Source organism: Phoenix dactylifera, chromosome 18 (assembly GCF_051530095.1).
Source record: "Phoenix dactylifera cultivar Ajwa chromosome 18, Ajwa_hap1_PhDact_Kaust_v1.1, whole genome shotgun sequence".
Lineage (NCBI taxonomy): Eukaryota > Viridiplantae > Streptophyta > Magnoliopsida > Arecales > Arecaceae > Phoenix > Phoenix dactylifera.
The window spans coordinates 14,771,336-14,798,498 of record NC_143207.1 but is presented as its reverse complement, the minus strand read 5'-3'; the positions used below and the strand labels follow the sequence as shown (position 1 = coordinate 14,798,498).

General features: G+C 38.0%; 2 protein-coding genes across 4 annotated transcripts; both read right to left on the bottom strand.

The window, feature by feature from the left end:
* Positions 1-1,714: 1,714 nt before the first annotated feature.
* Positions 1,715-4,961, bottom strand: LOC103706797 (cell number regulator 10-like). Its single transcript, XM_008791032.6, has 4 exons — positions 4,632-4,961; positions 4,451-4,522; positions 3,134-3,346; positions 1,715-2,110 (listed from the first exon to the last, which is right to left on the bottom strand). The coding sequence occupies exons 1-4, from the start codon at positions 4,810-4,812 to the stop codon at positions 2,034-2,036; spliced, it is 543 nt and encodes a 180-aa protein (XP_008789254.1). The 5' UTR covers positions 4,813-4,961; the 3' UTR covers positions 1,715-2,033.
* A 1,360-nt stretch (positions 4,962-6,321) lies between these two features.
* Positions 6,322-24,502, bottom strand: ELP2 (elongator protein 2). Of its 3 annotated transcripts, none has more exons than XM_039131467.2 (10): positions 24,146-24,502; positions 23,953-24,040; positions 20,008-20,093; positions 15,718-15,871; positions 14,668-14,837; positions 13,903-14,574; positions 13,376-13,697; positions 11,780-11,997; positions 8,844-9,021; positions 6,322-7,172 (listed from the first exon to the last, which is right to left on the bottom strand). In XM_039131467.2, exons 1-10 carry the CDS (start codon positions 24,293-24,295, stop codon positions 6,679-6,681), a joined length of 2,532 nt encoding a protein of 843 aa, XP_038987395.1. In that variant the 5' UTR covers positions 24,296-24,502; the 3' UTR covers positions 6,322-6,678. The 3 variants fall into 3 exon arrangements, with proteins under 3 accessions (XP_038987395.1, XP_038987396.1, XP_088570184.1); XM_088714058.2 differs by having other exon boundaries at positions 7,149-8,240; XM_039131468.3 differs by lacking the exons at positions 20,008-20,093; positions 23,953-24,040; positions 24,146-24,502 and adding an exon at positions 16,200-19,991.
* Between the last annotated feature and the right edge of the window lie 2,661 nt (positions 24,503-27,163).

Here is a 27,163-nt window from a genome sequence, read left to right as displayed (position 1 = left end):
GCGTAAGAGGGAGAAGGAAGGGATGTCGGAGACAGTGATGAATAGAAGTAGTCACGGTCGCGATGGCCAACCACCGATGGAAGAAAGCGCTCTAACATGAGAAAGAGAGAGAGAGAGATGGTCGATGGCGATTGGGAATGAATGGGGGATTTCAATCTTTCCTTTCGTATTTGTGATTTGGGAGAGCCTGAAAGCGAGCAAGTCACGGTTCGCAGGTAGACGGGTCGCACGGATGGGTCACGACCCACAGGTTGCGCTTACGGGCCTAATGGATTTTTCGAATTCGGGTTAGGCTAGGTTATAGGGTAAGAAATCCTCCAAAAATTAAACGGGCCGAGTCGGATCAGATCAGGTCGGGTCAAAATTTAGCAAACCTAGATCCAATCCGAAAAATAGAATAGGTCCAACTTTAAAATCCGATCCGGCTCCATGAGTCCTTTAAATCGAGTCAGATTGGATCTAAGCGGATTGGGCTGGGTCAGATCATAAGTCAACTGGCTTATTTACAGCCTTAAATATAAAACATGTCACGTGCACTGCGCGGACGGTGATGCATAATTTTAGTGGTGCTTATCTTTTTTAAATTAGAAAAGTTTTTAACTGCTGATAGAATTGTATGTATGCGAGCTTGGGATGGAAGTAAAACAAAAAAGAATAAGAAACTTGAGCAGTGACAGATTCTTTTCAAAAAAATCGATGGGGAGAGAGGGATATGCGTCGAGGCAGTATAGCTGTAAACGTGGTTGATAAATAAAAGAATATTTTAAAATAATAAATACCTAATTTAATACTAAATCTTTATAAATACCTAATTTCTCCATTCCTCTTGAAGGGCAATGAGAACAAGATGCACTCGGAGTTCTAAATTTTTAGTTGAGGTGAGAAAATTTTTTTTAAGTGGGTTGTTTTCAGTCTAGTCCTCTCACTTGCACCTTACTCATAATGAATGTATTCATGTCTATTACCAAGTAATACAGTAGCCTAAGAATTTAGGGCTGGAACACCATTTGATTAATGGTCTTATATAAGTCCAACAAATAAACTCAAAAAACTCAATTTTAAATGGAAACTTGAAAAGTATTTGCATCTCCAATGGTTTGGCGATGATCCTAGGCAAAAGCCATGAGCAGGTATCTCCTTTCAGAGCGAATTTATAAGCAATAAGCTACTTATTTTGTTGATTTTCTCTGTATAAAGACCTGGATGACTGAAAAAGGTTAGCCTAATTCTGAAGAAAGCTCAAAAGCGAATTCAAAGGCTTGTATGATGATAGCTGATATGTCAACACATCACATTAATATTATACTGCTCCATATTGTATCTCATTGGATAAAGGATGGAGCTTTTCTGTTTTTGATTGTAGCTTATAATGGGACTCAAGGATAGCTTTCGGATTGAAGGCCAAGAATACAGGGGTTGTCTCCATATTTAACTTCAACATAGGTCTTTAACAAGAATATTTTGACGGATGGGTGGACACTCCCTACTCTGTGATATTTGGCGAATGGCATGAAACTGTAGATCCTTTAGAGCTATGCATGTATATTGGGAGGCCAACTCAGCTGCTGACTGGATGGCATCGTACGCGGCATAACACACCGGAGATTTTATCTGGAGGAACCAGACGGATGTTCCTTAACCGCTTTTTTTTTTTGTTTGTTTTTTTTGGCTGTACCTATCTTCGTTTAGTATGAGATGCCGATGTACCAAAAAAAAAAACAAAAATATTTCAAGCTCTTAGCTTCATCAATACACATCTTCAACACAACTTCTAACCCAAGGGGGAAAAGAATCAATGTATTTTAAATATATATGTAATGATGAATCACATCCTTTTATTTCAAGTGAGGAAAAAAAAAACAACCACCACAGCAACAAATCATATCTCGATGGCTTCAGCATATCAACAGAAGTTCTGAGTTTGGTAACAAGCAACATGGCATGCACGTACGCCATGCACGTAAGCAATCAAATGGCATATCGTCATGTGAATCACAAGCTCTGCACACCACGACCGTGTGATCGAAGACCCTTCAACGCATCATGCCGCCTTGCATGACCGGTGGTACAGCCATTCCCTGTGCTCGTCTTTCCATGTTGGCGTGCCACCCTACCACAAGAATTCCAACCCATAAGAATTCCTTACTTTTTTATAAAAAAAAAAAAATAACACTGGATATCTGAAATAGAAAACAAATGCTTTAGAGTAAAATAAAGAGGTAGGAAATTCGTTTGTTGCACAGCATCCCTTTCAGCAAACGTTTATATATATATATACACACACACACATGTTTGATTGTAACATGGGTTATCATATAATTTTTATTATGTATATGTTTGGTGTATATAAATATCCATAGAGTTTTAAAGCGTCATTAGTTAAAGACACAAATAAGCATTGTTGATATAAGATGCTTCATCGTCGATGCTTTTTAAAAGCATCAGTGATCAGCAACGCTTTCAAAAGGCACTGTAAAGGCGGTAGCATTGCCGACGCTTTTGTGGTGCTTTAGAAAGTGTCGGAAATAAAATTATGGGTTTTTTGCATAGATACCCTCATAAATATCGGATTTTGCATGAATACCCTTTCAAAATTGGTATTTGCATGTATAACTTCGTAAAACACTTGTTTTGACATTCTACCCTTTTTTTTTATTTTTGTTTTTGCATATGTACCCATGCTATCTAACGACGTTAAAAAATTAATAGTTTTAAATTAAAATGACTAAAATACCCTTAATAGGTAGACATGCAAATAGATCACGATCCCGATAGCAGAAAAAGAAAATAGGGACAATAGCGTAATTTTAAAATTTTATTTTATTTTTAATTAATATAAATATGATTTTTTTAACACCGTTAGAACAACCGTTATATTACGGGCATTTGTACAATAACAGAGTTTTACGAGGGTATACATGCAAATATCAATTTTGGAAGGATATTCATGCAAAATTCGATATTTAGAAAGGTATCCATACAAAAAACCCTAATATTATAGATGCTTTTTCATATCGGTATATACATTAAAAAGCATCAGCAATGCCTGTAGTGATATATTTTTCTTAAAAGATATTTTGTCGAAAAAATATATACATATATAGGTACATGGAAATTAGCAAAGGTGAAATACCTATGGCCATGTCGAAGCCACGGTATTGGAGCTCTCGGTATTCCTGGCAAAGAGCACAAGCTTCACAGCAGCAGTGGACAAGGCAGTCGTTGCATGGCCTCTCGGCAAGGTTGAGCTCTGTCCTCATCTTGGACCGGTAGATGCACGAATATATCCAATGACAGCATGTGAAGTACTCAAGCAATGCGTACAGTGCCCCGCTCGTTCCACATGCTGCACCCATGACACCAAGACAATTAGCCCCATCACAAGAAACTAAACCAAATTCTAACACTAAATTTTATCTCAGTTTGTTCTTGAATCTATACAAAGGAAAATTATGAAAAAAAAATCCTCTCTCAACCTACTACGTATGATCGATGAGGAGGTTTGTATATTGTTAAATAGCATTTTTGTATATATAATTGCTTACGGAGTTACGGTAATAATAGATACAAGGATGAAAATATACAACAATAGATTTCAAGAATATTTTTTTGATAATCTCTTGAATATGCTTTTGTAATACCTGATATTTGGCTGCATGATTTTGAAGATTTATATGGTCAACAGAATCCATCATAGGTTAATGTCTTGGCCGACAAGGTTTGCACATTGCTCAATTATTGAACTGTCCAAATCTTATCAAGTACTTGTATGTATTATTCTTGGAGAAATGTAGAAAAAAACATGATTTTGAAGATTTATATGGTCAGCAGAATCTGTCATAGGTTAATGTCCTGGCCGACAAGGTTTACACATTACTCATTCAAATTATTGAACTGTCCAAATCTTATCGAGTACTTGTATGTATTATCCTTTGATGAATGCAGAAAAGACAAAAGGCTTTTCAAAGGATAAATAGACAAGGACAAATAGAAGTTTCCGACACTTTAATTGCCCTTTCATTCAAATTTAGAGAATAAAATGGAAAAAAAATTATGATTTCTTTCCTTGATCAGATTCAATTGATCTTTTTTTTTTCGCCATAAATATGGTGGACTTGAGATCTTTGATACAAATAAGTTGGTTAGCTTCTGCACTAGATCTCAGCAATTAATTGCCCAGGTTTATCAATATTCTTGGATTTAATACCTGTAATGAACCTTATTAAAGCTTTGCTTGTGCTGGGCCTAGCAATCCATTATATAATATTTGAGCTGCTAACTTAAATACTGTACACCTGTTGTCTCACAAAATAATTGGCTCGTATGTGTCCTGATCTTAGCTACCATAGCAGAATAAAACTAAATGGTAGCTAAAGTTTCAGAATCCATTATTTAACAAGCATGCATGTCTCAAAAATAGCACACATATGCCATGAACAAGAGGACTTACAAGTTGCTCCTTGGTCCACAATCTCTGCAATCCGGCCAAACGTGACGCACGGGCAGAAGCAAGTCATGCAGCCTTCAAGAGAACAGATAAAATTTACAGAGAATTCATCAGTCCTTGATACTGAAACCAGAAGTTGTATGTCCATAGAGATAATTAGATAAAAAGATTACAGAAAACCTACAGTTGCCGCAGTTATCGGTGCAATCGCAGAGTCCGGTAGACCATGGCTGAGGCCCCTGAGTCACTGCAAATGCATTCGGAGCCGACGGGTAGTACTGGTTTGCAGCAGCAGCCATCGGCGGAGGCGGCATGGCTGCCCCCGGCTGCGGCGATGAGTAGTAATCTGGCTTTGGTGGATACATGGAGGAAGTGAATTAGAGATGGATCAAAGAGAAAGAAAGCCTTCCTGTTGATGGCGAAATGTGAACAAGAAGCAAAGCAATAGAGAACTTTCTTGAGATTGGTTTGAGTAGTAGGAATGCCTACCTATTTATAAGATGTAAAGAATGCTTTTTTTTTTCATTTTTTCCTTCTCCTTTACCTAATAACGTGTTGAAAACTATAAGGCTTGCAAAACTTATGTAGACTCCTTTCTTTTTGGGCTGCTAATATGCATAGTAGATTGGACTACATCAACAGGTTCCAGCTGAGAAGAGTACAAATGGTTGGGATATTGACAGGGTGCAATTTTTTGAACTTTGAACATTTCAATTGCCAAACTTTGTTTTCTAATATGACATGTAACTAACCACTCATTTTCTTATTTGAGTGTAAGATAATACTCTATACTATATTAAAAAAAAATTAAAAGGCTATTATGCAGTTATGGAAAAGGTCTAATCTTTAGTATTTTTTTTGGCACAAAATTGCTACCCCAGGATGAAAGCTGCAACTAAGAATCGGAGGGACTTGGCTTAATTTTGTATCCATCCCCATGGTTGCTTGGATGACTGGAGAAACTAGGTTGGAATTTTCAATGGCTTACAGCAGCAGCAAATGTTTTCCATACAGAAGTCAATGTTGACATCAGGTTATCTACAATGTCAGCATCATTTTATACTTATTAACTATGGGTACATACTGTGTACCAGTACCAGAAAAGGATTAAGAAAACCAAGAGAAAATCTATAGATACATAATTGGGAATAATGTTGTAGATTATAAGTTGAAAGATTCAAACCATAGATTTCAATGAGGTACACAGACTACTAATTTGGATGTTTCCAGATTATAGATCAAATCAAAGCACCATATTGTACTGTCAAAATACATCAACAAAGACCTTAAAATTATGTATTGCTTTTGTTTATATGATTCCAGGATAGAAGTTCCTATGTTGGTGTTCCACCTGCCCCCTGTGATCCTCATGGAATGTCTCCATTTACCTGTAGTGATGTATGTACATGATGATGCCTAGCTATTTCTTTTCTGGAAAAAATATGGCAGACAGGAGGGGTTTTATAAAGTTTCTGAGATGATTTGGACTTGAGTTTTCCTTTTTTTATATTCTTTATAGGAGGGCCTTGGGATGCAGATAATACACCATTGGACCAAGGTAGGAATGAGAACAGCATCTATAAAAACAGCATCAGATCCACATCCAGAATCTATAAAAACAGCATTAAGGTGGTTCGGCCCTCAAGAGGTAACTTGGCCACTAAATTAGCATCTCCCTACTCAAATTGCAAAGAGCAAGAGCCTGCTCCAAAAATTGGTGGCATCATTGTGTATATAGGTCAGCAAAGCCAGTGGAGTCCACACCGCAGCAAACGTGTTATTTACTTTCCGTACGCAGCTCCTTCTGTCCATGCAAAATGATAGAAAAAATTTAAGCAGCAAATGAAAATAAGCAGCAGAAGAATGCAAGAGCATCTAGAACAGTTTCATGGCTGATAACACTTTAAACAGCTATTTGAGTGTTAATTGGCTCGAATAGTTACCAACATAATTACAGCATAAGCATGCCTACTCCTTTGGACGACGAATTGGATAGTTAGAATTAGTGACAGTGTATATGATACATAGTGCCAAAATAATTTTTAGAAATATACATATATTAATATAAAACCTTTTCCCTCTACTCTCCCTCTGATAAAATGTCGATGCCCTAAACCATCCAGACAACTGGTGACAACATTTTTTGTTAAAGATCGAATCCAACTTTTCTCAAGATAGCTTCATCATCCGTTGTTTGATCAAATATAACATGGGCCATCTAACAAGTATCTTCAACGGCAATGCACCTCAAACACCCTAACACAGTGATCTGCACCACAAGAAGCTAGCTGCAACGCCCTTGAATCACTATCGTCGAAGTTCCTCCATGCTAAGCGGCGCACCGTTGAAATGTGGCACAAGAAAGGATCAAACCGAACTGCAAGGACAGCGCTAAATGGTAAGAGCTCCGAGCCACAAGCAGTAGCAGGTCTACCACCAGAGAGACTCCAGAGTTCTATAAGCCCATTGTCCATCCCCACAGCAAGAAGCCCAGCATTGCAGGCAGGGTCACGGCCAACCCAAGATAAGGCTGTAACGCTGTCTCGGAACTGAGGCAAGGTCATAAGCTGCTTGACAGAAGACCCATTCTCAATAGCCCAAATCTTGACGGTCTTGTCCCTTGACCCTGTTGCAAATTCATGGCCAAAGGGGTTCCATGAGCATGCCCATATGATTCTCTTGTGTGCCTCATGCTTGGCGATCAGTTGATGGCTTGCTCCTTCCCCTGAAGTCATAAACAAGGTCAGAACCTTTTCTCTTCTTTCTTCTGTTTTTTCCTTTTTTATTTCTTTTGTGTGAGTGTTTGCACTGTGAACACAGATGCAATAAATCCAATAGAGAGCGAATGGCAGAGGACATTTGAAGAAGTAAAACTGCAACTAATCACTTTCCAATAAATTAAACCTTTCCCAGATGTATAGACGAGCCATATGATATTGCAAGAAGATCATCTCAAGTGAGGAAATGACATGATTGGTATATTTACAGGCTTAATCATATTTGTTTGGTATGGAAAGTTGGTATAGAGACAATGAGAAAAATGATCTCATAAAATGAGTTTGATCATGTTACATTGACAGCTAGAATCCTCTCCTCATATTATAACAAAGGATGGTAACGAAACCATACAAATAATATGTATGTATAAACTGAAATGTCAAAAAATGAATCATGAATCATATAAGTGAATAAATAGATGTCATGAAAAACATCTATCATGTACTCATTTCAATCAGATTAGACTGGAAAATGAAATTATAGAGACCATAAGCAATTCACTAATAAACTAGCCTGCGGTGGGTTTTCAACTGGTTTCTTTAGAATTGCTATAAAAAAACACAAGATTTTCCCCCTGGATTCCCTTGGTTCCTGGTCAAGATTTCATGTTGGAAACTGCATCAGAACTGATTCTTCAACACATTTGATGGGAACAATTTTGTGGAAAACATGTTTCCTGATCACTAAGCCTTAATTGTATGATGAAACAATGCAACAAGGATAACTGCTATTCTACAACTGCCAAGACCCCATCAGATGAACAGCACAAGCAATAAAAGGGCAAAATTCTTATCAACAGACTTGTCAATAAAAACGATGATTTTCTACTCATGTAATACATGGCTATGTCATGAATGGATCCAATTAAAACACAGCTTAAATGGTCCAACCTGTACAGATTGCTTTCAATATTTTCTAACTTCTGAAAAGCTGCAGGTAGCAGACAGGTGACTATGAGATGCTTAGTTAGGCACTAGACAAGTGCCTAGGCTGGCAGCGTAAAGGTCAGGGTCGCCTAAAAATGATAAATCCAACAAATAATAATCATAAGGAGAAATCTAAAAAGAAAACGTTAAAATCCGAAAATGAAACATCACTAATCTGATAAGATGAACAAGTTAAAGGGAAATACCAACATACCAACATTCATCGTTAATACATAAATTGATCTCATCCTTCACAGATATATATGATGGAAAACATCAAAGTGAGTACTTAGGCAGGTTCCTAGGAGGCCAGGACAGCCATTTTTTATTATTAAAAAAATGATTGCTTTAGGTGGAAAAGTGCTAACCTGCAGAGGTGATAAGATCAGAGAACCAAATACTACACAGTATTATCAAGAGCATTTGTCATGCATTAAGGACGAATATTCACATTACCTACAGAAATTGATGATTATGCCTGAAGAAAGCCAAAATTTAAAAGCAAAATAATCTAAAAGGTTTCCAAGGATCACTTTTCTTCCTATACGTTTATTTGGTTGCGAATATTACTTGATTATTTTGCCTATTATGTTCTCCATCATCATTGAGGTATTTAAATGTAATTATAAGATAGTCATGCATCATTAACAACTAAAAATTTTACTTGCTGGTCTATGAACAAATCTACACACCAGATTTCTTGATCGAGAAGACTGAGAACTGTCGATCCCTTGAAACAGACAGGAGAAAAGAGTCATCATGAGAAAACTCCATCTGTGTGACTGTTAGGCTGTGAGATTGCAAGCGACCAACTGCCTTCCATGATCCGACCAGCCATAGCCATATTTCTGCAACTGTTGCTGACTGTGACTGCAAGATGGATCAACAAAAATATAGTAAATCTGGATAGAAATGTTAGGACAACTCAAAATGCAGACATATTCCTGATACTTGATTGAATGTTGCTGTCATTTATACAACAATCCTAAGTATTCATTAGTCACTTGTTATCAGGAAATATAAGATGCTATCAAGTTTGAGTAGAAAATCACATGAAAACTCGAGAGTCAGATCTTAACAGAGGTGCTGAAGCTTCATGTCTGCCCCAAAGCAATAAGAGATGCCATGCAATAGCAAACTGGATAAAAATGCTTTCTATCCAGCCAATCTCTGGGAACACTATAATGGCCTAACACAAATTTTCATATCTTGAAGTATAATGAAAAGTATACATGGAAGAATAACAAGACTGTAGCCCCATCACATGTATACATGGAAGAATAACAAGATTGTAGCACCATCACTGCACATAGTTGTTGGACAAAATATGTTGACTTCCAGCTTGAGACTTGGTTATTGGTAGTGTAACTCTCAAGCCAGATATAAAGTTTAATTTGACCAAGTCAGCTATTAGGATGAATGAACAATCCATCAAAGGCTGAGAATGTTTTATGATTGAATTTCAACCTGACACCTATGAAGTTTGGACAAGAAGACAACCTTCCTCAAAACCTAGAAAGAAATTTGTGAGAAGACAAGTGGGGAGATAGTTATAGGAGATATAATTTCTTGTCTGACTAGTTTGAGCTTATATAATTTCAGAACAACAAACCAAGGTTACCACAGACCTAGGTTGAGTCTAGATGAAGAGGAGAAGCCGGCAAAAGTAAGATTAATAAAATAGAACCACATTTAAACACAAATAAGCCAAAGAGTAAAGTTAAACACAAAGGAATAATTGAAGCAAGTTAATACAAGTTGAATTGACCATTTAGGCTTTGTCAGTCTTGTCAAGAATGACAGTCTAATCAACAAGTAGAGGTGATTCAGCATTTTTACCTGTTGAAACAATGTTATATTACAAAAAGTGAAAAAGGTCTCTAAGTCTATCAAATATGCTCCTATGTGGAAAAGTAAACTCTCACTATTCTGATCAAGGATGGCTAGGATGGACCGAAATGGGCAAATGATGCAATGTAGGTTCTCCTACCATGCAACATGACCAAAGGAGAAGCTAAAATGTGCTGATGAAAAAATTAACTATACAAAGATAATTTTAGCTCTCAATGCACCTCCATCTTTGTCAAACATAATGGCACAATAAGTTCGATTTTAACATAAACAAAATATTGTTATGAACTATCTAATTATATTGCCTAATTATTATCAAATCCCTATCATTTAGGAAGGGTGGAGCATAAAATTTACAACAGTACAATAAGACAGGAGAGCAGAGGACATCAATTTTATCACCAGCACCACAGAGAAAATGTAAGTAATCATGAAACTGAAATTATATCATAAAACTAGTCGATATCAGAACAAGTGATATTTTAGCAGCCAAATCACAATGCATCTATCTTGGATTTCCTCATCAAGGTAAACAATATTTAATTTTGTTTACCAAGTTAATTGTTTAAATTCCTAAAGGCCCATGCCCTAGCGACCACTAACATTATTCATCTCATCGATATCTTGTTCCAATTGTTTAGGTTGTCCCTAGAAGTTCTGATATTTCTCTCCTTTCAGATTTTCCATTAAAAAGCATCAGGAATTATTTTTCCCACTCCCACCAATGAAATGCCCAGTTCCCCCTTATATGATATCCATGATAGAACTTTGAATAGCAATCATTTAAAGAGATATCAAGACTTAACCATTAAAAAAAAAAAAAATCTGAACTTAGGATTGGCTGTACCAGCGTATGCCGAACCGGCCCGTACCGGTACAGGCCGGTTCCTTGCCGGAGACGAAGAAGACGAGGAGAAAAAGAGGGAGCGCGGGGAAGAGAGGGAGGGAGCCCACCTTCGGCCGCCATCGGAGAGCCGCGGAGGGGCGTCGGAGGCCGGTGGGGGGCGGCGGAGGCCGGCGGGGGACGGGGGAGCCCGCGGGGGCGCTGCGGAGGCCGCGGCCGCGGCCGACTTCACTTAAAAATTTGGGAATTTTTAAGTGAAGTCGGCAACCGATTTGCCGACTTCACTTAAAATCCCCATATTAAAAAACGCGGCCGCGTCCCCTGTTTCTTTCGAAACAGTGACACGGCCGCGGGCTCCGCCGCCCCCCGCCGGCCTCCGCCGCCCCCCACCGGCCTCCGACGCCCCTCCGCGGCTCTCCGATGGCGGCCGAAGGTGGGCTCTCTCCCTCTCTTCCCCGCGCTCTCTCTGGTTCTCTTCTTCTTCCCCGGTTCTGGCGGGGAAGAGCTTCCCGGTTCGTACCGCCCGGAGCACGGTATGAACCGGCCCGTACCGGTCCGGTAGGCAACCGGTACGCCTACCGGACCCGGTACGGTGGACCTTGGGCTGTACTATTTTCAACTAGCCAACCGCATGATGCTTCTGCTGTCCAATTTTATACATTTCTCTTTTTAGATAACCAGCGCCAAAATATCACAAATTTTACAGCAGTATTGGTCAGGTATGCTTACTTTAATCACTAATCACTTATCAGCGAACCCTAAATAACAACATAAAAAATTTTAAACACCTAATAATAGCTACCGATTAGCAAATTACTTAATGATCCCCCTAGAAATGTAGGTGCTAACAAAGTGAAGATAGCAGTGAAAAATGACAGTGTTGAAAGACTTTTTGACATAATGATTGGGAAGCATATCAATTCCCAGTTATACCTTGCATGACGAAGCGACAAGCTTCCCCTCATGGTCACAACATAGAGATAATAGCTCATTCCCATGGCCATAAAGCTTATGGGATTCAGGCCACAATGTATGCCATGCTAGTTTTTCCTCGACAGGAGGCTCAGTCAAAACAGTAGGCACTGCATCAGGAATTGTCTCCAGAGAGTCTGGCATATCATTATGGAGCCTGCTGGGGGCTTCACTGTCAGCTGCACGTATTAAAATAACGAGAAAGATGTCAAATGTAGTAAACATGCAATAACATCCAACAAAAAAAAAAAAGGTCCAAACTAGCTAGGAGGAAAAAAACCTTAGCATATTACACCTAAAATCCTTGCTGAAAACTTTATAAGCATTGACGAGTGAGTGCAGAAAAGGTTTCAAGTATATATCTGTTAGATCCTTTGCTGATAAGAAGTTGGACACCAAGTTGGCGCATTAGTAATTAATTTTAGTAATTAATTACTTAATTACTTGAGTTGTTAATTACTTGACCTTTTTTTTTCCTTTTTGTCTTATAGTATTTTATATTATAGGGCTCAACTCTAATACCATTTGGGTTACTTAATGGTTTAATATGGAGCCAATGTTACACAGTCTGGATACATCACTTGCACAGCCTGAGTCGCAAACCTCGCGAATGTAGCTAGTATAAGGTATCAAGATATATAAAATTAATAAATTAAACCTCATTAGTTATTCATTAGAGTAGTAGCATTTCAACCTTCTTAGAAATTCATTGTATTCCATGCTCATGTCTATGAAGGTATCCAAGTCCCCAATGGCCATGTTATATGATAGAATCCCAAAGAGATTAACTAGAATGTTCTTCAAGCAAGCAGTTTGAACAACGCACAATTTGACACATTTTAAGCTCTTGTTCATTCTTGCAAATAATGAAAATCTCTTACTAAGAGATGAGCAGCAATCTGCAAATGAATAGTCAAGTGAAGATCTATGCACTTCAGGTCTGACATTATTAATCAGCTCTAAAATTTCATCATAAGCTAGACCATGGTATGTTGAACCAGCCCGTACCGGCTGGTTCAGCACATACCGTACTACCGGTCCGACTTCTGACCGGTACATTATGGCGGTGGAAAATGGTTCCGGTCCTAGAAGGACCAGAACCGACAAGTACGGAGGCGTACCGGTTGGAACTGGACCGGTTCGTACCGGTACGCACGGTACGCATGCCTACTAGAAACTGCGCGCCCGCCCTGGAAACCGCAAGGCACCGCGCCCACACGTGCTGTGGGCAGCGCAGACCAGTTTAGCACCCGTCCGAACCAGTACCAAACTGGTCCAGTAGGCCACCGGCATGCCTATTGGTACCGGTTCAGCAGACCATAAGCTAGACCCATTTAACAACTGAGTTAGATTTTAAAATTATATAACAGAATTAGTTCAGGCCAATTCTTGTGTCAATATGCCTGACCATTTTCTCAAATGGATCTCAATTTAGACCAGAATGAACCAAGGAACGCGGGATTGGGCACGGATTGGATAATTCCATGAGCTGGTCCAGTTCTACTTCCAAAGCATTTTCATTGCATCTATGAACTGAGGCGAAGAGAGAAACCTTACCATGGGCATAAATAGGCTTTTGTGATAGTCCAAGAGCAGACATGTTTGCACCCAAGATCTGTACACCTTCCGGAAAATCATTGATGCAGCTAGACTTTTGGAAATTTGCATGGTTAAGGGTTTGCAAAAATGATAAAGGAGCTTCAAATACTCTAGCAACTTTTTCATCAGCACCACAAACAAATCGGTGGTTTCCAGTCCCTTGTATAATGGCCACACAGTTAATATCGTGTCCATGAACTTGTGGACGGGCAATTTCATGCCAAGAAGCCTTATTCCCAAGCCATATTTCATTTCTCCATGGTGCAAAAATACGAGTAGTCTGCAAATTTATCATATTCCTAAAAATCAAGACAAGGATTTTAAATTTAAAATTTTAAAAATACATTTTTTGAAAAATGGACCGCGGACAGAATTACCTTAACATGGCATTCATATCGTCAAGAGAGTAGATGCCAAAAATGGTCATAGAAGAAGAAGAAGAAGGATAAGTAAGAAAGCTAAAAGACTAGAAATGAAAATCTTACCTGGTCATAGCTAACAGACAGTAGATATTCACCAGATCTGGCCCATGCAACATCAGACACAGAAGCAAAATGGCCAGAGGGAACTTTCTGTGGTTGCCAATTTTCAGCATCCATGCCAATATTTCTCCACATGTGAAAAGATCCACCATAACCATGAGCAAGAATTGATTCACCATCAGGGGCCCAATGGCCACCATAAAAACCCAAGGCAGAGTGACTTAATTCACCAACAGTCACCGCATTTATCCAGATACCAGTGGTTCGTTCAGGTCTCCATATCATCATTGTTTTGTCCATAGATGCAGATAAAATGCTCATGGGCTGACGATACTCACTCCCATTTAGCATCAAAGGAGGTTGCCATTCAACTGAATACACCCAATCTTCATGACCAATAAGCAGAGACTCAAGGGAAACCTGATAGCAGGTAGAACCAATAACAAATATAGGACCTTCAATATATGATGTCAAGCCGATATCTTCTCTCTTGGATGGCAGCTCAGAATTAGCAGAAGAAACATGAGACACCATCTTCCATATGCGTATGCTTCTGTCCTGAGATGAACTTACAAGGAAAAGGTTTTTATTTTCACTCCCTAAACAAACAGGTGATGAAAAGTCCAAACTTCTGATCCAGTCTGTGTGTCCTTTCAGTTCACAAGCACGAACAAACTGGATGTGTAAAACTCTTATTAGTTATCACATTAAGAAGTTATGAAGACAGGGGAATGCAAAAAGAAAAACCAAGTTCACAACTTTCCAAACCTTCCCAGTCTGATCACTGCAGTAAAGATGAACCTTCTGGTCTAACCCTCCCATTGCCAAAACCAAATCCTCTGTGGTCCCAGTATTTCCTGGTAGTTCTGCTAACGACAATGCAACCATAGGTTTTGAACCCACAGAAAGAGACTCCAGGCAAGAAACTTTACAGTCAACTGTCACAAACAAAATAAATATAGTGCTCAATAAGACTCCAGGATATGGTGTATTCACATACACACTATATTACTTCCAGTATTTTACAGCAAGACAGAAAATTTGGAAGAGTACATTATGTGAATCATCATCTTAGCAAACACTTAAAGAGTGGATAGCAAATCACAAGTCAGGCAGCATTGATGGCAGCTAGCCAAATAATCTAGGCAATTATTTTCGCTGTCAAATGTAAGTAATAGACCTTCACACACATCTAAGCAGTACTTACAAGTGATAGCACTTATCATGTTTAATTACTATAGTTAAGCATACAAGTTTATTGTGGAAATTATAAACTAGGGTTGTTGATGCGTCAGGCTAGGTTGGGTTCAGGTTGGGCTTTCCCCAAAGGTTAACACAATGTACTTAGGCCCGGGGCTGACCTGGCCCAGCCTTCGAGCCTACTGTCCAATCCCAAGCCCAGCCCTTACTTGGGCTCTGGGCTCCAAGCCGGGCATCGCGCTTCCTAACCATTTTTACCAACTTCTAAAAAATTGCTTCAAAACCTTTAAAATGTTTTAACAAATGGTAAATATGAATAGTTAAATATTGCCAACAGCAATTTCTATACTCAATAACTAAAATAAGGTACTCTAAAATTCTAGATCTTTTCCCATAAAGTTTATATCAACAAAATCGACAGTTAGAAAATTTTGAGCTAGGCCAGGCTTTAAACCCCAAGCCCAAGTCCGGCCCGTTTAACAAACAAGCGTAATTTTTCAGGCCCAAGCCCGCCCAAAAGACTTGAGATTTGAGCAAGCCGGGCAGGCCACTCAGCCCGTAAACAGGATTATTATAAACCATACAAAAAATTTAAATTCATTTTGTAAATCAACTTACCCCCTGCAGTAGACGGAAGAACCATTTTCCACACAAGAACAATACCATCCGAAGAGGTGGAAGCAAATATAGCAACAGTATGAGAAATCATCATGCCAGTAAGACATGTAACACCCTTCTTATGCATTTCTGGAACTTGCAAAACACGTCTCCACTGTTAAATATGCCATAACCATTGCAACAAAATGTTAACCATGATGTGTGTATTTACATATAATGATAAAGTTGAGCATGATGGCATCTAAATGAAAATCTGAGAAGCTGGAAAAGTCTGATGAAGTTATCATTTTAATCAGTATATATTGATTAAAAATTGAATATTAAAAATATGATCTGATAGCAAGTTATTGAAATGAATGTCTAAAAAGAGCAGAACTAATAGAATATCTAGTATATACTGTGGAAAAATAATGGCCTGGGTCAAGAAGTTTAAACTGTCACCCAGCTAGTAGTAAAAGAAAACTAAAGTGAGAGGTATATGCCTTTCACAGAGAAGCTGATGTGGAGGGCAGATGATGTTCCTTCCATAGTGTGTTCTACCAGGCTCTCACACATTGCTCAATATGGTCACAGAATACAGAAGGAAAAATGAAAAAGAAAGGAAATATTGGAGAAACAAAATAAGAGCATATTTCAAAAGAACCATGAATCCAGACAATTCAAGATAAGCTATTTACTGTGCAGGTCCCATGAGCTAACAAATGAGAGAGCATTGAAGTTTTTATGAGATAGTAAATCTGGAATAAACAATGGTCAAAAACATTATGAGTTTAAGAACCCTCGTAGTGCTATAAACAAAAGAACCATGAATCCAGACAATTCAAGATAAGCTATTTACTGTGCAGGTCCCATGAGCTAACAATTGAAAGAGCATTTAAGTTTATATGAGATAATAAATCTGGAATAAACAATGATCAAAAACATTATGAGTTTAAGAACCCTAGTAGTGCTATAGAAATTTCTAAGTTAATGCAAAACTTTGAAGGGAAAAAGTGCTCCTTCAGCTGCAAGGAGAAAAAGATACGGCATTAGCTTGCATGGTAGTACATTGACTGAAGAAGAAAACAGCCCCTTTTATAAGCATATCTCCTACTATAAGAAAGTTCTTCCACCAGTTTTTTCTACTAGCTGATGCGATCAAATTTGTGGAGTCCATACCATTTCTAATCAAGAAATCTGAATAAAAGAGAAGGAAAATTTGCATAATTGTGTTTCTTAAAACAAAATGAACAGATCAGTTGTTTCCCTTTCAGTGTTTCAACAATATTGTACCCCAAAAAAAAAAGAACAGAAGAGAAGAAGAAGAAAATCATGCACATGAATTCGAGAAGCCTCTTTACTGTTTTTTAATTATTTATAGTTTACATTAGATATTTTACTTTTATTTTAACACTTCGTAAAGCTTTTTCACAGCCCAAAAAAAAAAACAAGAGTGTGTGTTTGTAGGGCTTTTCAAGCTAAGATCCATATGGGGCTTGTGGCCATATAGGCATATAGCAACTAGTAAGGTTGTTGGGACCTATAAGAGAGGCATCCATAAGCACCTCCACAGTCCACAACCACATCCTCTCTCCTTGCCAGCCACTAAAAGAGATATATTTGTTCTCTTTGAATCAGATTTTGTTACAGTGTGCTATCAAAAAGGGAATTTTTGCTATTCTGAGCATGAAGTTAAGAATAAAACTTAAGCTTCTCTTCTTTTTCAAACCATAGGTACCCACTTCTTCCCCTCTAAATTTCGACTCTCCATCCTTGTCCTCTTTCCTCCATCTTCTATTACGATAACCCTCTCTCTTTAGAATTTAGATAGAACATAACTGCAACTTGCAGCTGAAATTAATTCATATTGAATATGAAATTTTAATAAAGAAGAAGAAATTTTGATATGAGCCCTATCATCAATTAGGGTTGCAGCAGATGGCATTATATAGAGCTTCATATCCTAAGAAGGAATCTTCAACATCAAACAATGTGGGGACTTGCACAAAGCGCCCCAGGAGGCTTCACCTTGAGCCTGTTGATCATTCAATCAGCGACCTCCAACAGATGTTGGTGACATATTGGTGATGTAAAATGCTTGTTATGACTTAGGAGCAACTACTTTGCATGTGAATAACCTAAGTAACCATTTGATGAAATTATGGAAATCCTGAAGCTACTAGAACAAGGTAAATCAGATATCCCTTCTCCATATTCATGGGATGACGGCTAGTCTAATTTTCATGATGTATAAGGAAAGCAACCAGAAAAAATGCAGAAAAATGAATTGCCGCTGTACACAATATCAGAGAGGGGAACCAACCAGCAGATTGGCTGGCTGGATGTGGAACCAATCTTTTGGCAATGAGAGTGAAATAACAAATCAATAGTTTGCCAAAAGATAGAACCAAGGTCTGCACCAAATTAGTCAAGAAATTGAATATGAGGATGACATGCAAGGGTTAACCATTCTAGAAGGCATGGTATAATGACTACATGTGATGAATGATCAAATTTCAATCTATGGTTCAGTTTTCAATGAGGATACCTAATGGGGTTAAGCAGTACACATTTCAGCTGCACACATGCCATTGCAGTAGCCATGATTACAAAATAAAACTCTTTGGCATGATGCCAGCCAGCATGTAAAACTTGTTTTCACAAGCAAATCTTAACAGTTCATCCCACCAATGATTTCTTCCACCAACAAGAAGCTGCCGCAGCAGCTTCTTCTTTTTAACTACCAAAAAAAAAGGGAGAAAAAGAGAGAGGAAATTGACATGCTTATCTAGAAAGGCTGCACTTTATCATGGAGAGGGAATTTTGGGTCAGTGTGTAGGTTGGAACAAGTTCAACAGGATGCACAAGAAAAGCAGATGACACAAACAATTTCAGAGAGCCCACAAGCCATTATTTTGTTTTCATTTAAATCATTGTGTTTCTTCTTCTTTTTTTGTGTCATGGTGAAGATTAGACGATCTAAGATGCATGTGCAGGTTTAGATGCGTGCTTATGTAGCCATAGCTTAAGTTATGTGCCACAAACAACTTTTTAACCCCTCAATACCCAAGTCCTTCAATCTCCTATTCCCCTCAAAAAAGCCACTCAGATGGGTATTTTGTTCTCCATATGAAAAGTTTGTGAGGGCCTGTCATTAAAGAGGAAATCATAAGTTTACTACATGCATGAGGGTTGAGGATTAAGAATAGACAATAAAGCTTTTCTTCTTCTTCTTCTTTTAACAACAGGTGCCCTTTTTATTCACCTTTAAATCTTTGTCTCTCCATCTTCTTCCTCTTTCTCCTCTCTTCTACTGCAATATTCCTGTATCTTTTGGCAGACTATTGAAGTGATCTACAACTAAAAATAATTCAGATCTGATCTAAAATATCCCTCAAAAGAAACCTCAACAACAGCCTATCATCACTTAGGGATGTATGAATAAAATTTACTAGAGAAAGAAAGAGGAGAGTTCTTTTTTGCCCTATGAGAGTGAAATAACAGATCTTTCATTTATTTTTCTTGATGATCCTGTCTAAGGATTCTAAATCTCATGCAGAAATATCTATTCTTAAAACTTTTACATTTTTTTTAATGATTCTAGATACATAGTTATACTGAATCTCAGAAAGCTCATTTTGATAGATTTCTTTCAAGATTACATTGCAAATGCAATCAGTTCTTCATTCACCAACGTTCGATAACCGAGCCCATACACAACATTAATATACTTTAACCAGCTATTATCGCATAAATTTGCAGAGCTTTTTCTATTTACTTTTTTGCAACAATAAAATCCATGAGATTTTTATCTTACATCATCAGACTACTGCTTTATCACATTAAGAACCCAAACAACACACACTAGTTGCCAAATTTTATGCATTGATACACATACTGAGTATTAGATGTTACGAACAGTTAAAAGTCTACAATGTTCGTCTCCACCTCTCAGAAAAAACAGAATTTGGAAATGTAGCTTATTGTTTTTCTTTGCTCATGTTAATGTGATCTAATTTCCAGATTTTTCTTCACAGAGAATTTCACATGTCTTGCAACTAGAATTATTATTACCTTTGAAGGACTCAAGCAAAATGATGGCTTCCATATTGACAGATGAAGAGTTCAATTACGCAAATATGGTCAATAAATAGGCCTCTTATTTCTTGATTTAAAGGAAACAATCAAAAACAAAAATGGAAAAAACAAAAGAACATACAACATATCATATTCATCAAGAATGACAAAAAAATACCTTCCAGAAATTAGAATTATTGTCCAATTGTAACAAAAAAAAACTCAAATTTGTACCTCTCTTTGCTTGAGGTGTACCTCCCACACCATGATAGCACCATCAGCACTTCCTGAGAGCAGATAATGCATCTCTAAATCTTTAACTGTTATATACATATAAGAGATAAGTTAGTATGCCTGGGTCATGAGAACGACACCAATGATGACTATTGTACAATTTTCTCCATATATTTACTCTTTTTTCAAGGTGGGATGATTCATTAAAACCGAAGAAATCTATACAAATAGGCATTTACCAGATCAATCAGGACTTCAAAATAGCATACATCACATACACAATTTTAATACAACAAATGAGCAGTTAAAACTTGTGTTGAAGAAGAATTTTCTCAGTTAAATCATTACACCAGATTGAATACTAACTAAGCATGACATTGAGACAAATACAGATAAATTATTAACTGATATGTATAGACTTCACAGATAAATTAGTAACACTACTCGTGATGATAATTTATCCTTCTTCTGGAAAAAAATATCATGTCATTTTTACTAACATTTTATCAGTGATACAGCTCTGTGGTACAAATTTATTGTACCCCATAATCAGTCAGCTGAATCATCTTCAATTGTGAAAATATTGCAACAGGACACACTAATGAAGATAAAGGCTTACAATGGGTTAGGTCCCAATTGGGATGATAAAGTCATGCATGATGCAGACCAGGGGCCCCAAAAGGAGGAGGGAAGTGGGAACAGGAATTTATGTGAAAAGGTTGGAAAGATGAAAAGCATGGAAGTGAGTTGTAAGAAAAATTAGAAAGGACCTGCTTCAACCGAGCATTTCTACTCGTACTTACAGAATAAAGTCTGCAGAAAATTAGACTTTGTCGGCACATAATCAAATGATGGCACACCTCTAAACTCTATAGACGAGATACGTAACACATGATATAATACACTGCCAGCAACTAATACCAACAATATCAGAGATGTGACGCCTTCCTAATGTCATCAATAAGGACTGACTCATGAAGAACAAAGGCTGATGCAACTAGTGAAAGGAGTAAGTTGTCAAAGAAGGTTGCAGTCGCTTGCGAAAGCATGTGGAGCAAGAAAGAGACCATTAGCTCATTGTTCCATCCTATATATGGTCCAAATGAGCAACCAGAAAACCATGGCAGGACGCTGGTTCATATCCAGGCTATGGAGGCCTAATGGTGCACATTAGGATCAAATATGGCACAAATCACTCATTGTGTTTGAAGATTTCTGCCAATGCCATTTAGAAAAATCTTAAATGTACTTCAGGAATATTTTTGGAAAGATTGCATCGCTTTCTTTTCTTTATTTAGTATCTTCTTCCAAAAGTTCAGCATGTCCCATAGGGACCAGGTTGGGCAACCAAAGATGTGGGCAAGGTTTGCTGTACCGGTCGGTACCGGTCGGTACCGAGCGTACCGTACCCGTATCGATGGGTACCGGTATCGGTACACCAATGTCGGTACGCTTGGCGTACCGCATACTGTACCGTACCGACACTCGGTACATCTATACTAGTGCGGCACCGGTACGGGGTTCGGTACCGGTACGGCGAACCTTGGATGTGGGGTTATTCCTATCATCATGGACTTCAAAAGGGACTCAAGTGGGAAACAAAGGGGCTGGTTTTCAAGATATAAATGGCAGATCTAACCAGTTGGTTAGATGGCTCTTTGATTATTTTGGAAGAAGAGACTAAATAAATCTGAGAACAGAGGGGTTTAAAAAAAAAAAAAGAAGCCAAGGTCTAGACATTCTTCCTCCTCTGATTTTTTTGTCTGTGATCTACTCTATTTAACCCTCTTTCCAGTCTATTAGTGTCTGCCCTGCTGTTTGTTTCCATTAATCTGGAAATTGCATAAATCTGAGTACTGAATAGTGATGCTTAACGAGTTAGACTAGGTAAATGACCCTGTTGGAGATATCCTATTCAGTAGGAGTTGCCAAGTAATGATACTTAAGTAGAGTTATAGAAAGTAGAGGAGTCTTCGAATTTATTAATCTTGAAACAGTGTTGTTCAAGGCAAGCCTAAGGCTCAAGGCACGCCTAGGCACAAACCCAATATTTCATCTACCCAAAGGCAAGGCAACTCCATCAACGCACTTAAAAAGTGCACAATAGACAAAAAAAACGTGACTGTGTGTTGCATGATAATGTGACCATGGGTGGCTACAAGTTTGTTGTGTATTTTGGGAATTCTAATGTGTGTTTGTATAATTTTCTTTGGACGTAGCTGAAATTATTTAGGTGCTTGAACGTATTTGTATGTGTGTCATTGTGCTGTGTTTGTTTATGTTCATTTTATTCTCAAAAATGTTCGCACATCTTGAATTCATTAAAGAAACTCCCTTCAAAAAAAAAAAGATAACAAATCATGGTCTGCCGCACCGGTCCGTACCGGCCGGTACCGGATCAGCGTGGAATCCGGTACCAGTAGTTTATTGTTGAAGAACCGGTACGGGACCGGTTCGGACCGGTACGGGACCGATACGGACCGGTACGGGACCGGTACGCCACCGGTACGGACCGGTATGGGACCGGTTTTGTACCGGTCCGGGCCGCCACCGGTACACCGACCGGTACTGGTACGGCGGACCTTGTGACAAATCATTAAAGATATAAACATGTATTTTACATATATACATATTTATATGTGTGTACATACATACACATGTATAACGCACATGTACTTATAGGTAAATAAATACATGCACACATACACGTTACACACACATGAACGCATATATGTTACATACATGTATGTATAGATATATAACATATATGACATGCATGAAAATCTAGATACATATATATATACTATACCAAAAAAGACACACATATACATACATGTAGATATATACAAACATTTATACAAATACGTAAGGCATTGGTATGGAAATACATAGATATTTATATATTGGGTCTTGCACAAGCGCCACCCTCCAAGAAAGCTTGGTGCCTTGAGCCCCTAATTACTTAGTTCTCGAATCTGTAAATAAGGTGAAGCATTAAAATGGTGGCTCAAATCCCTAAAATTTCAGAATTGTGGAATTCATTGACCTTGCACCTACCTTCAATCTTGCCACCATGCCACCTCATTTTTTCAGCCGTCTGCAGCTCTGCAGATAATACCCAACGGGCAAGGTGTTGAACTTCCAAAAAGGGCCTAAATGTTGTTCCAAAGCTCATGAATGTAACATACATATATTCAACAAATACAATGGGCTGGATTTCATAAATCTCGATTTCTTATCAGCTTTTGGATACAATTTTAGTGAGTGGTTTCTCATTTCTGAATGACATAAAGGCCTTTAAAGGTGTTGAGGGTTTCAGCCCCTCAATGAGTGAGTTCTAAACCTTCTTCTTCAAATTATGACAGCTCCCTCAAACTTAAGATAATATATAGAAACTAACGGAAAACTTCTGCTGACCATGTGTCCTCAAATCTCCACAAACTCCCTTAGTCTTTCCATCCTAGCAAAAGTTCCGAAGAGGCTATTAAAATTCAAAACCTATTAATTTAGCCTCCTTTTCCCTTCTATGCGGTAGTCAATCACCAAAGCATTAGAGCATTAGGTTCAAAAAGCAAAAAGTTGTTTCCCTTACACATTCTACTGAGATCCATCAAAGAATAAGACCAAAAAGTCAATACCAAAAAAATCCAATCTATCAGGTTGCGAGCAAAAAGCTGACACCTTTACTAATTCTCTCAAACTCAACAAAGAAAAAATCAAAAGCAATTAAACCTGATAATACTAATGGCACGGTTAAGGGGGAAAATACAATACTTTTATCAGTCCTCCTTGCTAAAAATCAGGCATAATACTTCAAATTCTTACCTAATTAACATGAGCGTCGCCGCAGTGTTATGTTTCGAATGCTACAGCGACTACAACCATATACTGATCTTATATACCGAAAAAATAAACCCAAAATTATGAGACGAAGAAAGGCGGCACCTTTGGATGCATCTTTACTGCTTGGAAGCCACTGCGTGCAATTGACCACGGCCTTGTGCCCGGGAAGCGTAGTCAAAATCTGAGCACTCTGCACCAGAACACAACAAAAAACCACGCTCAGGATTCGGAAAAGTACTAGAAATCTATACTAAGTGAGAAAATGAGAGCGCTTAAAGAAGACAAGAAAGAAAACCTTGGGGCAGAAGATGGCGACTGCGTTCTGAGCGCCGAAGGCGGCCATGCCCGAAGGGCCCCAAGAAACGTTGTTCACGATTCTATTGCAACCTGCGCCGATGAAAACCCGCTCCACCTCCACGTATCCGTCTCCCGCGGAAGGAGCCATGGCGAGAGAGAGAGAGAGAGAGAGGACCCGAACGGCGACTGGAGGAGGCGGAGGTGAGGAGGGGCGGCGGCGGCGGCGGCGGAGAGGAGGAGTAAATAGGAGTGGGGACGGGGGGAATCGGGGTAGAAGCAGAGAAGAGAACGGGTTAAGGCCGTACGGGTGGATTTTTGTAACCCGAACCCGCTAACCAAGCCGAACTACGCAGCTCAAACGGGTTTGAGACTTTTGAGCGAAGGTCTTATGTTTTAATCGGGCAGGGTTTGGATTAACAAAGGGATTTATGTAACCAGGCGGGGTTTGGATTTTAATCAGAGAGACCCGGAGGAAGAACAATTCTATTATGAATTATTCTGATCCCGTACATATTTATCATAAGGCAAACACAGTCACGGATTGGGTGGTCTTCTATGTAGCGCATCACTCTGGAGCTTCCTTTAGAGGAACTAGGCGAACGTTTCCTGCTCGTTTAGCCAGTTTCTTTTTTCTAATTTTATTGGTTCTACTCATATTCGTATGATGTAAGCGCCGCTGTACCAAAAAAAAATAATAATAATAATCACATGCTTTTTGCAGATAGCCCGGCCTCGGAAAATTTGAAAAAAAAAAATCAATGGTGGTATCTAAAAAAACAAAAAATCTGCCACTGCCGGCCCCCTTGGGCCGAGCTCCTCGGCCACCTCTTCATCGTCGGCTGGTACCAGGTTGAGTCGAAAATGGTGCTTCAGGAGCTCCTCCTTGATCCAGCGACGAGATTGACTCATTAAGATTTTAGGCTCTTTTTCTATAAATTGTGGAATTTTTTTAGTATATAACCGGCCATGCCATAGGCAAAAATAAGACCACCATTTTATTAAAAGATAATTTATCTCTGTTTGCATAATTTTATCTTTCTTTATTTATTGAAAATTAGATTTGTATGTTAATGGTTGGCATTTGTTGTTGTATCCTTGTGAAGTTGTGTGGTTGATGATCGCATTTATTAAGAAAAATTGTAGGGAAAGTTGAGGTGCCTTGCAAGTTCTTCTTCCTACCATATAGATTAGAATTATAGTTTTTACTTTTTGTACTAATTTGATTTTTGTTTTTTTTTTGGAAGGAGTTAAATGGATTCCATAGTTTCAAAATGAAAGTTTAGACCTACCATATTCATCCACTCAGTCATGCTCACTTAGTCTATTCATTTGGTGAAAACATCGAATATTATTAATGCTTTGCTCTATAATTTCTACTCCTAAGCATTGTAGTGATCTAATATTACTACTTGATGACCTGCTATCATGCCATTTACAATTGTATGATAGGCTTCGATTTAATAGATCGAGCAAGTGGCTTTCAAATAATTTTAAAGGAACAAATTAAACAGCAAGCAAATTTGTGGTGGAGGATGGCAGAGATCAGCAAGCAAATTAAGGGTTTCTTGGCTGGCAACAACTTTCCTGTAAAACTTGCTATTGCTTCCTTGGAGAACAATAAAATGAAAATAGTATTTTATGAGTTGGGCTTTCGTAATGATCAATTGTCACATCCCCGATCTAAGATCGTGATCCGAAATCGTGGCAACCACCGCATATCCGTAGAAAACTCTTCCTACAAGCATGCAAGGCAACTCATCACAATATCATAAAGCAAACAACAAAATAAGTTTAAATAATCAATGTTCCAACTTAAATTTAAATATCTATAATCAAATTTTAATATCTCAAGAAAGCAACAATATTCAAAAGCTCTTACATCAAACTCTAGTCAAATCCTGATCTAAATCAAAGATGTCAAAATCTACCTCTAGTCACTCTCTTGATTATAACTCCGTGCCATTTTAGTTCTCAGAATCTGTAAATAGTAATATATGGAATAAAGAGCTAGATAACCCAATAAGCAATGAACATTTTAACTAGATTAATCAAGCGATAAATTAAATAATTATTTATAAAAATCAAGTAAATAGAATTCATTAATCCAAAATCGAATCCAGATACGTGGCATTATTAAAGTATTGTGCATGCCAAATTAAATCTTCCTCAAAATCATTTTTTATTCATAAATCCAAATTCTTTCGAAACATCAAGTTCATCTCATCAACTATGAGCTATAACCATATATTTCCTATGGTAAGATCATGATGCCGCATATTTTCTTACGGTGTGCCGCACATCATATTGCGGAAAAGTATTTTAGAACCACATAACTGTTTGCGAGATGCCGCACATCTTTCTGTGATATAAATCTTTTAGGACTAATCAAGTGCCAATATATTAACTCTCCATTGGCAGGTCCTTAACATAATCATGTTAAGAGTTCAAAACAATTATACAGTTTTATATTTTACTTTGATAAAATATATAAGAACTATGCGATATTTCAAGCATAATCCATAAGAAGATCAATTCTTTCAATCATGCATCATCATAATATTCCAAAATAAAAACATTTTTTTGGATAAGTCAGATATAAAAGCATATTCAATAATAAAGCACCGGACATCAAAATCATACATAAAATAACATTTCATAATAAAATATATTCAATAAATAAACACTATGCTTCAAATTCATAAATTATAAATAATATAACTCAAAATTCAATGACATAAATATTATATAATTTACCGATAAATCTAGAAAAAAATGTTACATTGCTTGTTGGGCTGTCGAACTCATGCACTTAATGATATAATAACTACAAAAAATACTGATGAACTATCAAAGGAAAATGGTTCTTACCTTGAACCCTAACAAAAAAAAATGTCAAGCTAAGTATCGATCTGGGTGCATCCCTAAATTTCTGGATGCCCTAATTTTAGACCTAAATTTGATCCAATTGCCTTAGATCTTGGCCCATAGCCTGACCTAAAGTCGGCCCGACCTGATG